This window comes from Lynx rufus, unplaced genomic scaffold, assembly GCF_022079265.1.
Source record: "Lynx rufus isolate CCGP_SWC_20201006 ecotype Redwood Valley unplaced genomic scaffold, mLynRuf1.p SCAF_7, whole genome shotgun sequence".
In the NCBI taxonomy this organism is placed as follows: Eukaryota; Metazoa; Chordata; class Mammalia; order Carnivora; family Felidae; genus Lynx; species Lynx rufus.
In genome coordinates, this window is record NW_025814889.1 from 96,903,935 (window position 1) to 96,918,166 (window position 14,232).

The window sequence follows — 14,232 nt, forward strand, 5'->3', positions numbered from 1 at the left end:
AAATTTACCTAAATTTATCTAAAATACTCATGGAGAGTGTCTATTCTTGCCTCCTTTTTGGGTGGTTCACTATGCTGGAATGAAACAATATCACACTCTTCTGGTTTTCCCTCCTACTCTCATGACAGTGCCTGTTAATACCCTTTATGTGTCCTGTTCCATTTTCCCCTTCCTCTGTTTTAAGTTTTAAAATTTATTTTTTAATTTTTTAAATTTATTTTATTTTTAGAGAGAGAGTGCATGCGTGCCAGCAAGTGGGGGAGGGGCAGAAGGAAAGGGAGAGACAATCTCAAGCAGCTCCGTGCTCAGCCCAGAGCCTGACTCAGGGCTCAAGCTCATGAACATGAAATCATGAGCTGAGCTGAAATCAAGAATACCACGCTTAACCAACTGAGCCACCCAGGCGCCCCACTGACTGTTTTTTGTTTGTTTGTTTATTTGTTTGTTTTTTAAAGTTTATTTATTTATTTTGAGAGAGGAGAGAGAGAGAGAGAGAGAGAGAGAGGGGTACTGAGAAGGGGGGAGGGGCAGAGAAAGAGGGGGAGAGAGAGAGAATCCCAAGGAGGCTCTGCACTATCAGCACAGAGCTGGACTTGGAGGGGGGCTGACTCACTAACCTGGAGATCGTGACCTGAGCCCAAATCAAGAGTCTGATACACCCAATTGACTGAGCCAGCCAGGCACCCCCACTCTGCCTGTTTTTAAAATCATGCTCCTCAGACATCTTCTTGGTCCTCTTATTTATGTTCTGTATCAGTCACAGCCTACTGTATATATGATGATGACTTTTAAAATCTCCCCCAGTCTAGATCTCTTTCGAACACATCAAACCTCTATATTCAGCCTCTCTCACTAGTTATCTCTATTTGGATGTTCTAGAGGCATCTCAAACTCAGCATGTCCAAAACAGGATTTGCCACTGTCTTCTTCAGCCAAATTGATCCAGTTTTTGTTTACTGAAAGTATCATGTTCTCTCTTACTTGTTTGTACATTCCCTTAGCTTGAAATGTAGTTTCCTTCCAGATAACTCCTATTCAATCAATATATCTCATAATTGACTTTTTCCAGATAGCCTTTCCCCATTCTTATGTTAAGATTTGGGACCTCTTTCATGTAGTAGTAATTATAGTAATATTATAATAATAATGATAATAACATAGTAATATAGTAATATGGTATATAATATAGTAATTAAATTATAATATATAATATTAATACATAATATATATAGTATAAATAGTAATATAGTATATTTATCAATATCATAAAATGATAAAGGCAATGATGATAGTGATACTATATTAGTTTCTTATTGATGGTGTAATAAATTGCCACATCTTTAGTAGCTGACAACACAAATTTATTATCTAATAGTTCTGTAGGTTGGCAATTTGATTAAATTGATTAAAGTGTTTTCACTAAAGGCTTTAGAAGTGGGGGAATTCTAAACTTTCTCACCTTCTCTAATTACTAGAGACTGCCTGCATTCATTGGCTCATAATCCCCTTCCATCTTCAAAGCCAGCAATGGCCTCCAGAGTCTTTCTCATATTGCATCACTGACACGAATTCTTATGTCTCCCGCTTTCACTTTTTGGGATCCTTGCAATTACATTGGGTGTGTCTGGATCATCTATGTCACTCTTCTATTTTAAGGTCAGCTAACCAGCAACCTTAATTTTATTTGCATCTTAGTTTATTTTTGCCAAGTAATATAATATATTCACAGGTTCTGGGAATGAGGCCATGGACATCTTTGGAGAGGCATTTTTCTATCAGAATATCTAACTGCCATTGAGAACTTACAATTTTCTAGGTACTATTCTAAGCACCTCACATGTATTGTCAAGAACTGTGTCAAGAACTGTGAAGAGTCTGAGATTTTACCTTACCCTGTCTGCAAACTTGACTGGTCACATGACATTATTTCATGAATGCTTGCAGAAGACACGAAATTTCTGGGTTGGAGATAAAAACCTTTACTGCTCTAGCTATAGAATAGTCAGAGATTCAGCATTTTTTGTGTTCGTTCCCTGAGCCCCCATTCCCAAGAACAATGCAAAGAGGGCCAGATGATACCCCCATATGCAGTGGATTATGTTACAGGTGAGGAACCTTGAGCCTATGGAACCTGATTCTTTTATAAATGATGGAGTATATGTCTGTTCTTTGCTATGGAGAGGAGACTCTTTTTTTTTTTTTTTTTTTTTTTTTTTTTGCTATACAGATATTCTTAAAACGATAGTCTGGAACAAAAAAGAGTCAGTATCTCTGCTCATGAGACATACAGAAATGTGAGAGACCCTTGAGAATTGTGTTCCAACAATAGCCCTCACAGTAACCCTGTGAAATAGTTGCAGTTATAATCATCTCCACTTTACAGGTAAAGAAAATGAGGGACAGAAATGATAAGTAACATGCCTCATTAAGTAGCAGAATTGAGTTTGAACCTAGGCTGGCTAGCTTCAGAGCCCATGTTCTTAATCTCTGTTCTGTGCTGCATCCATTACACCAGGTATTCATTCTAGCAAATTCACTCACTGTTCTGCTCTTTCCTTCCTGTAAGTCTATAATGTATATACTTTTTAACTTGATTGTATCCCCCATTGGTTTTTAAGCCTCATGAAGGTTTAATGGGACTGTATCTTTATTGTTCAAGGTTTATATATCCAGTGTTCAGATCAGTCTGGCCTGTAATAGGTAATGAATAAGTATTATAGGAATAAATGAAAATGCATCATAAATGAAGCCTTAATAGAGAGGAACCTTTACTTTCAACCTACATTCTCTTAGGTAACAGCAAGTCTTTGTTACATAACACGCATTAGTCAATTTGGCCTATTACCAAATGGTGAAGATAGGAGTCATTCCGTGTGTGTTCAATGTTTATGCCTAATCATGTTCATCAAAGCAAAGACCGTGAGTTTCGAAAGTGCTTGAAAGAAGATGCAAAATATGACAATGGAAATTAAAGTAGAGCTAATTTTAAAAATTAAATAGGTGAGAAAATGACAAATGTTCCTTGTGCATATAGGATAAGTCCTTTGACATGGAAATTCTTTTTCAAGGGAAAAGGAAATTAGACAACACATGAAAAGTATTCCTCCTTTGCAATTGACAGTAATCAGTAAGTGTCGAGAAAAAGTGATTGCAGAAATGAAAAAAAATCTTCTGAATATGTGGCAAGAGGATCAACAAAACTGCATGTTATGGCCTAATGCTACTTCAGGAGAACTAGAAATTTGAGGACTTAAATGCTAGGCTTGTGAATACAACTGGTAATGATTAAAATTCTGTTATAGGCCAAAATGTATAGTGGAAACTAGCCTTTTTTTGATAGAAAGATAACTCAATAGAAAGTCCATTGGGAGAAGCGTACCTGGGTGGCTCAGATGGCTGAGTGTTCCACTCTTGATTTCAGTCCAGGTCATGATCTCATGGTTGTGAGATCGAGCCCCATGTGGAGCTCAGCTCAGAGCCTCCTTACGATTCTCTCTCTCTCCCTCTCTCTGTCCCTCCCCCACTCACATGCTCTCTCTCTCTCTCAAAATAGATAAATAAATAAACATTAAAAAAAAAATAAAGTCCATCGGGAGAAAGTGTGTTTTGTTTTAAGCTTTGAAGGGCTGATTCACTCTTAAATTTGGTGGAAATGTATCCAGGGATATATTTTGTCCTCTTCTTTGTCAGGTGAAGTTAAAAACAGCCATTTGGAACCTTACCAGTTTTTGAGTAAAAAACAAACAAACAAATTTCAGAATTTGCACTTGGAAAGAAGAAAAAAAGTTGGTCTCATTTTATGATACCAGGAATAGATGCCTTCTATGAATTTTATCTTGTTTATACTACTATTTCGAATGCAATATATATTTCTACTAGCCACATATGGTAATTGTCAGAACAAGGAGTTATATTTTTTACTTAAGCATAAATGCATATATAAATAGTATCTTGAGCAAGTGCTATAGTCAGGCCAAAATTAAAATATAACATTTGTTTTTACCTGCTATATCTTTAAAACTTCTTTAGCATCCCTGAATGATAATATGGAAATGTCCTATGATCCAGTTTGTTTTCTTTTGTTTGTTCATTCTTAGATAGGTCCTGTATTGCTTTACATCATAATATAAAATCTCAAATCAGAAACTAAAATGCCTGATGTAACCTATTAGCCAACAATTCATCTTTTTCAAAGAAAAGGTTCCTCCTCTTCTAAGCTAAATCCTGTGATACATTCAATTCCCCAAGGTTGGGATGAACTGGAAAGATCCCAACCAGTGATAGCATTGATTTATTATGTTTTGTACTTAAGACTAAGTGATTTACATGGACCATTTCATTGAATCTTCACAACAACCTAAAAGGAAGTTACCATTAATATCCCCATTGTGTCAATAAGAAAATAGAAGCTGGAAGAGATTAAACAATTTGATCCAAGTCCCACAGCTTGTAAGCGTTAAACCTGGATTTGGATTCCAAACTGTGTGGACTCCACAGGTCCGATGTTTAACTATTATGTTCACTGCTTTCTGCCAAGAAGGCCTGGGCAGCAGAGCTGAACAGATAACTTGCATTGGGATTGAGATGCTGCTAGGGGAGACTTGGAAGACAGTATTGGGGGTGCAATTTAAAAGGTGAATTTAAATTTAAAATTTAAAAGGTGATGTGTTTTTTGTTTTGTTTTGTTTTTGTTTTTGCTTTTGTTTTTGTTTTTGAGAGAGAGCGGGTGAGAGAGTGACCATGTGCATATAAGTGCAATGGGGAGGGGCAAGGGGAGAGAATGAGAGAATCCAAAGCAGGCTCCACGCTCAGCATGGAGCCCCACTTGGGGCTGGATCTCATGACCATGAGATCATGACCTGAACTTAATCAAGAGTCAGGCATTTAACTGACTGAGCCACCCCAGAAGTTGGGGATTTTAGAGCAAGAGGAACTTGGGGTGGAAGGACCTGGGCAGAGTTCAGAATGCTTCTGCAAACCTGGAAAGAGGGTATCTGAGTACTCCTTGGTGGAGGAGTTTAAAGGAGCAGTAGAGCACTTCACGTGGCAGAGAACCACAGGACTGTTCACCAGAACTGCAGAATTTAATTCTCTTTTTGGATGGGTATTGGTAATGGTTATGTATCTGGTTTGTGATACCAACAAAACAAGTTGTAAGCTATATATTCAGCATTGTCAAAATGAGGAAAACTATTCATTTATCTTGCAATATATTCTAGAACATCAGCCATGTTCTTGGCACTGTGCTAGGCTCTAGAAATGCAGCAATTGAAATAAAAAATGACCTGCTTTTATGGAGGTAAAGTTCAGTTGGGTTGGTGTTCCAGCTTAGATGCTATCTTTCCAGAGAGGCTTTTCCTGATCAGTCACTCTGACCAGGAAGTATCCTCCCCTGAACCCCATTATTCTTTAACATCCTCTGTGTCACTTTCATCATAGTGCCAATCCTAATCTCATATGCTTGTTTATTTACTAATCTGAGCATTTTTTGTCTCCCTATCCCACCTTTAGCCCTGAGGCTAGAATATGAGCTCCATGGGAGCCACGTCACTGTTAGACTCCTCTCCTGAGGCACAGTAAGGACTCAACAAACTTTGTGAATGAATGGATATATGGAGGAAATATACTGCAGGTACAGGGAAAATAAGAAAGATTAGTTACTCCCATGAGAAAGCCTTATGGATTTTCTCCCTTTTGTGAGACCAAAACTTCTAGGATTAATGTCTGGCACTTTAGATTTTCTGGGCAGAAAATCTCACAACCAACCAGGGACCAGTGTTGCTCTGTAAGGAAGGAGCCACATCCTCTGCTCATACCTGTGGCTTGGCAGCAACTGTGTCCTCTGCTTAGGTATGGAGGGATTGGCTACCCAGGTGATGCTCATTGAGTTTCTTTGGTATTTAATCTCTTATCTTCCAGAATTTTCTATCCCTTTTTGGGCTCAAGTTTGAAGTCTGGGTCATTCTGAGTTCTGATCTTTAGCAGGGACTCTCTTACTACTCTCAAAATATTTAGATAAATAAATGGATGGCAAATGCAAAATGAATTGACAAGTTTGGGTGTGGACAATAGAAGGCAGAAATTGGCTGGTGAAGAAATATTGCTGAGGAGAGCCAGGACTTTAGGGAGTCTGGCTTAGGCAAAAGAGAAAGTGTCAAGAGAGAGCAAGGCAATGGACAAGTATATAGAGGTTATGTTTCACATGGTATCTCCTCTACTCCTTTTACTTTTAGAACATGGAGTTTGAACTTGATCTTGTAGCAGAAAGTGTCTGAGCTGAAGGACACTAGACTAGAGCCAGGGCTTGGATATGCCCAGAGCTAAGACCAATACATCTTATTCTAGATGACAGCTGATGATGATCTGTGAGCCCATAATCTGACTGTGGCATAGAGGAGAGGCCTGATATTGAACACTTTTTTTGCTAGTGGTTATTTAATAATTTAGAGTACATTAGTGTAGATATTTACAAAGTTATACATCAGAACACTGCCACTAATGCTGGAGACTGTATTTTGATTTGTATGTGTTATTAGACCCTGTTTGGTGATTCTTTGGACCTTTCCACATAGTTTCAGTGTTCCTCTTAACATAGTGTTGTCAGGGGCATAGGACATTTTCATGGTTACTGGCTTCCCTTTAGAAAGCAGAAGAGGAAGTTGCAAGGTTATCTTTAGGTTTAAGCCAGATTAATGGGAGGGGTCTGTTCCAGAAGAAATAGTACACTGGGGGCTATCAAATAACAGTCTACCACAAAGGTGCTTCCATATTTTCCTCTGGAGTTCAAAGAAAGCTTCTGGGCATGTGGGAGGTGACAGAGGACATTGGAGTAGGTGAGAACACTCAAAGAAAACTAGTAGAATGGGTTAAACAACAATAACAAAAAACCTACAGATGGAAATCCTAGGAACTTTGATTTTCAAAATCAGAGGATGACCAGAAAATAAAAAGACAAAACAAACCAAGAATATAGGCTAATCTCAGAAGTGGAGGAGAAACATGGATATACAGTTATAACAGATTCTAATCAACACTATGATAATTCTCAACAATATCAAATAAGAACTGAGAAGTCTCCATGAGATTTTGTGATTTTAGTTAGCAGGAGCTGTTGCAACGCAGTGTTGAAGGTAGAAGGCAAATTATAGAACACTGAAGGGAGCAAGCAGATAAAGTCAGATTTTTATGTTAATTTATGTAATTGCATTCACTAGTATTATATGAATATTTGCTATCTGCCTATAGTTTTTAAAACTGTAGTAATTAATTGGAAACAGAGTACTATGCATAATTTTATCCTGGATTTTCTTTGAATTTCCAAGTAAATTAGATTCTGAAACATTTGAATTTTCTTCTGTTTTCAAGGCATATTAAAGAGGATGTTGCACATTTTAATGGCTATAGCCTCATGACAAATTTATTTTTGCAAAAATTGAAATAATGTAATTCATTGTGAATACATCTTAACAACTTCAAAGTTAAGCAGAAGAATATTTCACTTCATGAAGGTACTTTCTTTTAAACAGTTTGAGTTTTATTGACATGCAGTAAACTGCACATATTTAAAGAGTACAGCTTGATGTTTTAAGATATGTATATACCCATGAAATCATCACCCTAATGAACATATCCTTTACTTCTAAAAGTTTCCTGTTGCAGTCTTAACATCTCCCGTTTTCTTCCCCAGGAGACCACTGGTCTGCTTTTTGACACTATACGTTTGTCATTTTCCAGGATTTCAAATAAATGTATGATTCATGCTGCATATATATATATATATATTCTTCCTTTTTACTCAGTATAACTATTTTGGGATTCAACTTTGCTATATGTAATGATCGTTCTTTTTATTGCTGAATGGAGTTTTGTTATATGGATATACTACACTTTACCCATTCACCTGTTGATAGACATTTGATTTATTTCTAATTTTTGGCTATTGGAATTAAAACTGTTAAGAGCATTTGTGTATCACTGTGTATATGGATATATGCTTCATGAAGGTATTCCTAAAATATAAATCTTTCACAATATAAAACTATATACAAATATAGAAATATTAAGATTCCTTAACTTATAAAGGTATAGAGCAGAGCAGGTATAAAGGTATAGAACAAAATCCAAGTTTCTTTGGTATTTTGTTATAAGGTTATTATGTGTGTAGTAGCATCATCTAAATTTTTTAGATTTGCTTTTCTCCCCTTCTGCTATCCACAGACACAATTCCCTATGTCTATTATAAAACCTTTCTGTGTCTGAGAAGCTGCCTCCTGTTCCGGATCCTTCTGTGCCTTACTCTGTCCTCATTCACTTTTTCTGAGTCTAGCTCCATTTGCTTAAGAGTTCTTGTGTGGCTGTTGTATAGCCTCATTACCCATTATGACTTCTGTGCCCTCAAACCTCTGGAAACCAGTGGGAACCAGTTGTCTGTTTGGGTCACCGGTGCTGGCATCTTTGGCACCAACCTTTCACTGGCCCCTCACTGCACCCTCTTAACGCTGCTAGTTAGGCATTTGCTGTCTGATGACTGCCCCTAAGCGTACCTTCCTCTTTATCACAAATCCTACACTCTGCATCTGGCTCATGTCTGGAGTCCTCTTTATGTGCCATTTGAGCCAATCCAAATTCCAGGCTGTGGCCTGATATGCTCACTTACTTTTGGACACCTGACTACTCTCAACTCTTGGAGGACTCCAGCATATAGAAATGCCTCTGTTTTCAACAGGCGTTGTTCCAAAGGATCATTCATAAATCCACATGCTCCTTCAAGTAAATGACACCAGATGTGCTATTGCTATTGCCATTGCTGGTGGCAGAGCCAACACAGTGTTGTTTTTTTGCCTAGTTTGGTCATATTTAGGGAAGGTCTCATGTTAAAATCTTAAGTAGAAGATCTGTTTGTTATGTGTTTGTGGTTTGTTCCTCTCCCTTACGTCCTTCAGCCTCACTGACCTTTCTGTTTATCCAATATATTCATCTCATTCCCTCCTTAGAACCCTTACATTTGTTGTGTCTTAGAACACACTTCTACAAGTCTTTGGATAGCTGGCTTCTACCTTCATTCACACCTCAGGTGAACTGTGATTACTTTAGGAGGTTGGCCTTGACCATGCTACACTCAGCCCATGAGTCAATCACTGTCTTACTCTATTGCATTTTCTTTGTAGAGCTTAGCATTCACTGAATTTGTTTTGTTCATTTACTCTTTGTTAATTGACCTCCTCTTCCTGCACACACCCACATAAGTTCCATTAGAGCAGGGAGTAAGGAGCTTGAAGGACAGAACAGTTCTTGTATTGAGCAAAAGAGTTGTTGAATAAATACTTGTGTCAATGAATGCATAGAGTACCTCTGACTGCCTGTTGAAATCCTATTTGTCTTTGGATGTCCCACTCAAATGCTCTTTCAAGAACCTCTCCAACCAGACGTTTTTCTTTCTTTCACAGCACTTTTTATTCTCTGTTTCTCGGATTATGCTTTCATGTCTCCATTCTTAGATTAAAATGTAGTGGATACAGGGATCATATTGATTTATTTTAATATACATCTCAGACTTAAGGACACAGCAAATGATGAGATGTTCATTGAAATGATGAATAAATACAATCAACTATATTATAAGACTGCTGACCATTTTATCCTTTTTCTTATTATGAAATATTTAAAGCATACTGAAAAGAAACAATAATATTATAAATAATATCTATGTACCTATCACTTGCTTTAAAAAATAATATTAAAAACAGATTTGAAATCCCTTTTGTGGCCATCTGCAATACTATGATTTATAAGAAATACGTATTTGGTTATCTGAATGATCAAAAATGTCTTTCTCATATATATTTGACATATATTTCTCAAATGTATTTAGTCTTCCTATAAGATTTTTGATTTAATTTCCAAAACCCTTGGAATTTCCTAAGGGTTGAGAGTCTTTGTTATGTTAATACAAGGTAATGTTAGTGTCTTTGTTATGTTAGTGAGGTGAATTTTGAACCCTAAGGATGGGGGCTGGTCTCCAGTGGAGCTGACCCCAGGATGCTGGAGTGGAACTTTTAGCCCTACCCTTTAACCTCCTCCTGGGAGGGGAGAAGGGCTGGAGGGTGAGGTCCATTGCCAATGGCCAATGATTTGGTCAATTATGTGTATGTAACAAAGTCTCTGTAAAAACCCCAAGCGTTAGAGTTCAGATAGCTCCCTGGTAGTAATCAGGTAAAGATTTAGGGAGAATGGTGCACTCTAAGAGGGCATGGAAGCTTCACACCCTTTTCTCATATCTTGCCCTATGCGTCACTTCCATCTGGTTGTTCCTGAGTTATATCCTTTTATAATAAACCAGTAATCTAGTAAGTAAAAATGTTTCTCGGAGTTCTGTGTACCTCTCTAGCAAATTAATCAGACCTAAAGAAGAAGTCATGGGAACCTCAGTCAGAAGTACAGGTGACAACCTGGGCTTGTGACTGGCATCTTAAGTGGGGAGGAAAGGACAGTCTTGTAGGACTACACCCTTAATTTGTGGAATCTGATGCTATCTCTGGGTAGATAGTGGCAGAACCCAGTTGAGTTCTCATATATCCTGGGGTCCAAAATTGCTTGGTGGTGTGGGAATCCTCCTCAACCCCGGGTTGAAATGGGGTCCAGGAACCTAAAGACCATTCTGCAGACCCTTTTCCCCCCTTTCTTTCCTGAAGCAATCATGATTCTGAATTCGGTGTTTATCATTCCTATATGTTTGTGATCGTATGTGCACTTTACCACTACTATCTGTCTGGGTATGTGTGTGCATGTGGGAGTGTCCGTTTACAACATATGGTATTCATTCTGCTTATTTTTAAGTAGTTTATGGTGAGGGTCATTCTACACCTTGTCTACTTGTCAACAAGTCTACTTGTTCCCTCAACATTATGTTTTTCAGATTATCTGTGTTGATCTATATAGTATAAGATCTAGTGGTAAGCTCGTTCATGTCAATTGCTATGTAGTATTCCTTTATATTAACTATTTTACAGTTTCTTTGTCCACTATCTTGGTGAAAGGCATTTAGTTTTCCCTTTTCACTCTTAAAAACAATACTGCAGCAAACATTCTTGAACCAATTTTTTTTTCTTGACACCCTAGGGAGTTACTCTAGATTATTGGGAAGTAGAACTTTTGGGTCAGAGACTGAAAATATTGCATCATTGTGGTTAAAAGCAAGGCCCTGGAGTCAGGCTGCCTGGGTTCGAATCCTGACTCTGCCACTTGCTAGCTTTCCCAAGAAGCAGTGAGCACCAGCTATTTACAGCCCTTATGAGCATGCATACCCTACCTCTACCCCTGGCATCATGCAGTCAGCTTGGCTTAGGTCCCTTTGGCTCTGGTGGGTCCTGCTAGAGCCAATTCCCAGCTGCCACTGCCTGCCCCTAGAGCCAGAACCCAGCAGGACTGTGGCTTCACATGCGATCACTGCTTTGCATTTCTGTACCATTTCTGATCCACGAAGAGATTTATTTTCAAGCCTGGAGATATTTTTTAGTTTTCTCTTTTAATATTTTATTTATCATTGCTGTGTGTTTGGAGCCGAGGGAGTACATCAAAGCATGAACTTATTGTGTCACCTTAACCAGAAGTTGATAATACCTCTACAGCCTTTTAAAACAAGCACACATCTTAGAATCATCTGATCATAGATCTTTGGAGCTGGAAGGGATTTTAGAGATAATGAAGGCCAATAACCTTATTTTATAGGTGAGGGAATTGGGGTCTCGAGAAATTAAGTGATTTACCGATGTCATAGATCTAGTTAATGGTGCACGGCAGGGCCAGAACCAAAGCCTGCGGGTTCCCTCACTAGTCCTTTTGCCACTACGCCCACTATTACAGTTTTCTCTATAAGCTATATTTGCATGTAAGATTTTATTTTTAACAGACTCAAAAAATAAAGGAGGATCTCAACAATTAGAACAATGACAGGCCACATTTTTAAACTGATCTAAGATGTTTTCTCTCAAAAAAAAATTGGGGTAAGAGTAAGAGTCTAGTATTCACTGCATTGAGCTGAATGTATTTTCGTTGGAAGGCACGATGCCTTTTGACTCTGTAGATTTCTGCTGCATTTGGTTTCCTTGACTCCCTGAAACTTATTAGGATGGGCCCATCAATAATGGTGCCGATACTTCCAGCCTCCTCCAGCACTGGGTCTGAAAATGAACTGTGATGAATGGATATGGCCAGCATTTACGGTGATAGCCTATATTTCTGCTGTCATGTAGAAATGGCAGGTAGTTTAATTTAGAAAAAAAAATTACTGAGAAAGAGAAAATATTCCTTTTCATTAGGATTTCTGGACTTTTTTAGGATATGAATTTAGAATCCAGTGTGTTTGTTAAAGCCTTTGGAATTGTTTTATTCTATTTCTAGATCTTTTAGCTGTGCCTAAGCACCCGTACGCTGCTATGGAGAACTGGGGACTAAGTATTTTTGTGGAACAAAGAATACTGCTGGATCCCAGTGTTTCATCTATTTCTTATTTACTGGATGTCACCATGGTCATTGTTCATGAGATATGTCACCAGGTATGAGAAAAAGGATCAGGTGTAAGTATAATTGGAAACTATTGAGAATGCAGAACGATTTTCAGATACTTAGATGAGGAGCTAAATTATTTTCCTCCCAATTAAGTTTTAATTATATAGAGAGCACTGTGTAGTTGTTTTTGGATGATATGCCATTTTTCTCAGATGACAGCACAAACCAAAGAAAACACACTGATCGTATTGAATAAACAACTGTCCTTCAGTTTAGTTGAGGAGTGAGATAACACTGCCACCCAGAAGCCTCTTTGGAGACCCTACCCAGTCACGATTCCTTGTCAACCTTGCTTTATTTTCTTGTGATTATTGGTGTGTATACATGGTAAGTGCAGTAGTGGCAGTGATTTATTGCATTGCTGCAAGATGCAGCTGAGTTTTGTGTACGTGTCAAAATTTGCTTTTGCTGAAATCAATTTGTTATTCCCTTTTTCCCATCACACAGACACTTAGGAAGTCTTTCACTAACTCAGCCATACACTCTTTGTTCTCAAATGATTGATATTTTTTTGTCTTGGCATGTTTAGAAATTCATATGTAAATTAGCCAACTTTGTAGTGGAGCTGAGATAAAATTAATTTCATTTTGATTTTATGCACTTTCTTACAACGAGGGGAAGGTATTACAGGGATTTTGCAATGCTTATTTGAATCTTGATTCTAGTAAAAAAAAAAACAAATTGGAAATAAATGTTCATGCTAATAGAAAGCAATACCTGTCCTGGTAACTATAGATAGTTTTAAGTTAAAACACTAGAAATCTCATTGTGATACTGTATGGCTTCAATTTGTTATAACCTAAAATACTTTTAAAAAGCTTGGAAAACTTAAGAAGGAACTATGTGGAAAATGCTGTCAGCAGAAGAAAGTGAACTTCTAAATGCTAATATGTGAACAATGACTTCATGATAAATTGGTCCAGACCATAGAACCATTTACCTCAATGCCAGCCTTTTGCAAATGAACCTGTAAGATGTTTGTACCTGTCATGTTGCCCAGGTTGGGCGTGTGTTCCTTGCCTCAGAGATTTAAGGGGATCCATTGCACCAATAATCGGGGTTCCTCAACTGTGCTAAAGAGAATGGTTTCCAGTGAAATATAATTCTTGGAGGCATAAGGGGTTTCCTTTTTGCACATTCCTAGAAAAAATTACTTATATAGTTCTGTTGAAATAAGAGCACATTGATGATGTTATCTTTGTTCCTAGAATTGGATTTCATTTATTCCACATTCTGAGTTACTTTCTTGTTATAGCTTAGTAGCGCCAGGCTATTTACATGAGGAAATGGACCAGAAGCCGGGAGAAACACAGAATTTCCACTATCATTACCAAATTATTTTCTACACTACCCTCTCTCCCCACCTATGTATTGTCACAATTCTTAAAACAGGCTTTCAATTTAGAGGAGAAATCTGCATTTTGATCAAGAATAAAAATTACTTTATGGTCATCAATTTATTCAATGTTATCTCTTATTTGTATTTCAATTAGAGATCCTCTTGAGTGACTAACACTTTATTATAATATTGAAACATTCAGTCACGAAGCTCTTTACTGTAGCTCCTCAAGCTGTACCCGATCTGATACTGTCTGCCTCCTCCTTCTGTTTCTTAAATATCTCATTCCCACTTAGGGTCTTCATACTAAGTGTTGCTTACACTTC

At 37.7% G+C, this 14,232-nt stretch overlaps 1 protein-coding gene across 1 annotated transcript in view; it reads left to right on the forward strand.

The window, feature by feature from the left end:
• The window catches only part of TRHDE (thyrotropin releasing hormone degrading enzyme), a 388,442-nt gene that overhangs the window by 190,166 nt on the left and 184,044 nt on the right, over nucleotides 1-14,232 (forward strand). The window contains exon 4 of the mRNA XM_047067262.1: nucleotides 12,400-12,554. Within this exon, the coding sequence (XP_046923218.1) occupies nucleotides 12,400-12,554 (155 nt within the window). The remainder of the gene's footprint in view (nucleotides 1-12,399; nucleotides 12,555-14,232) is intronic.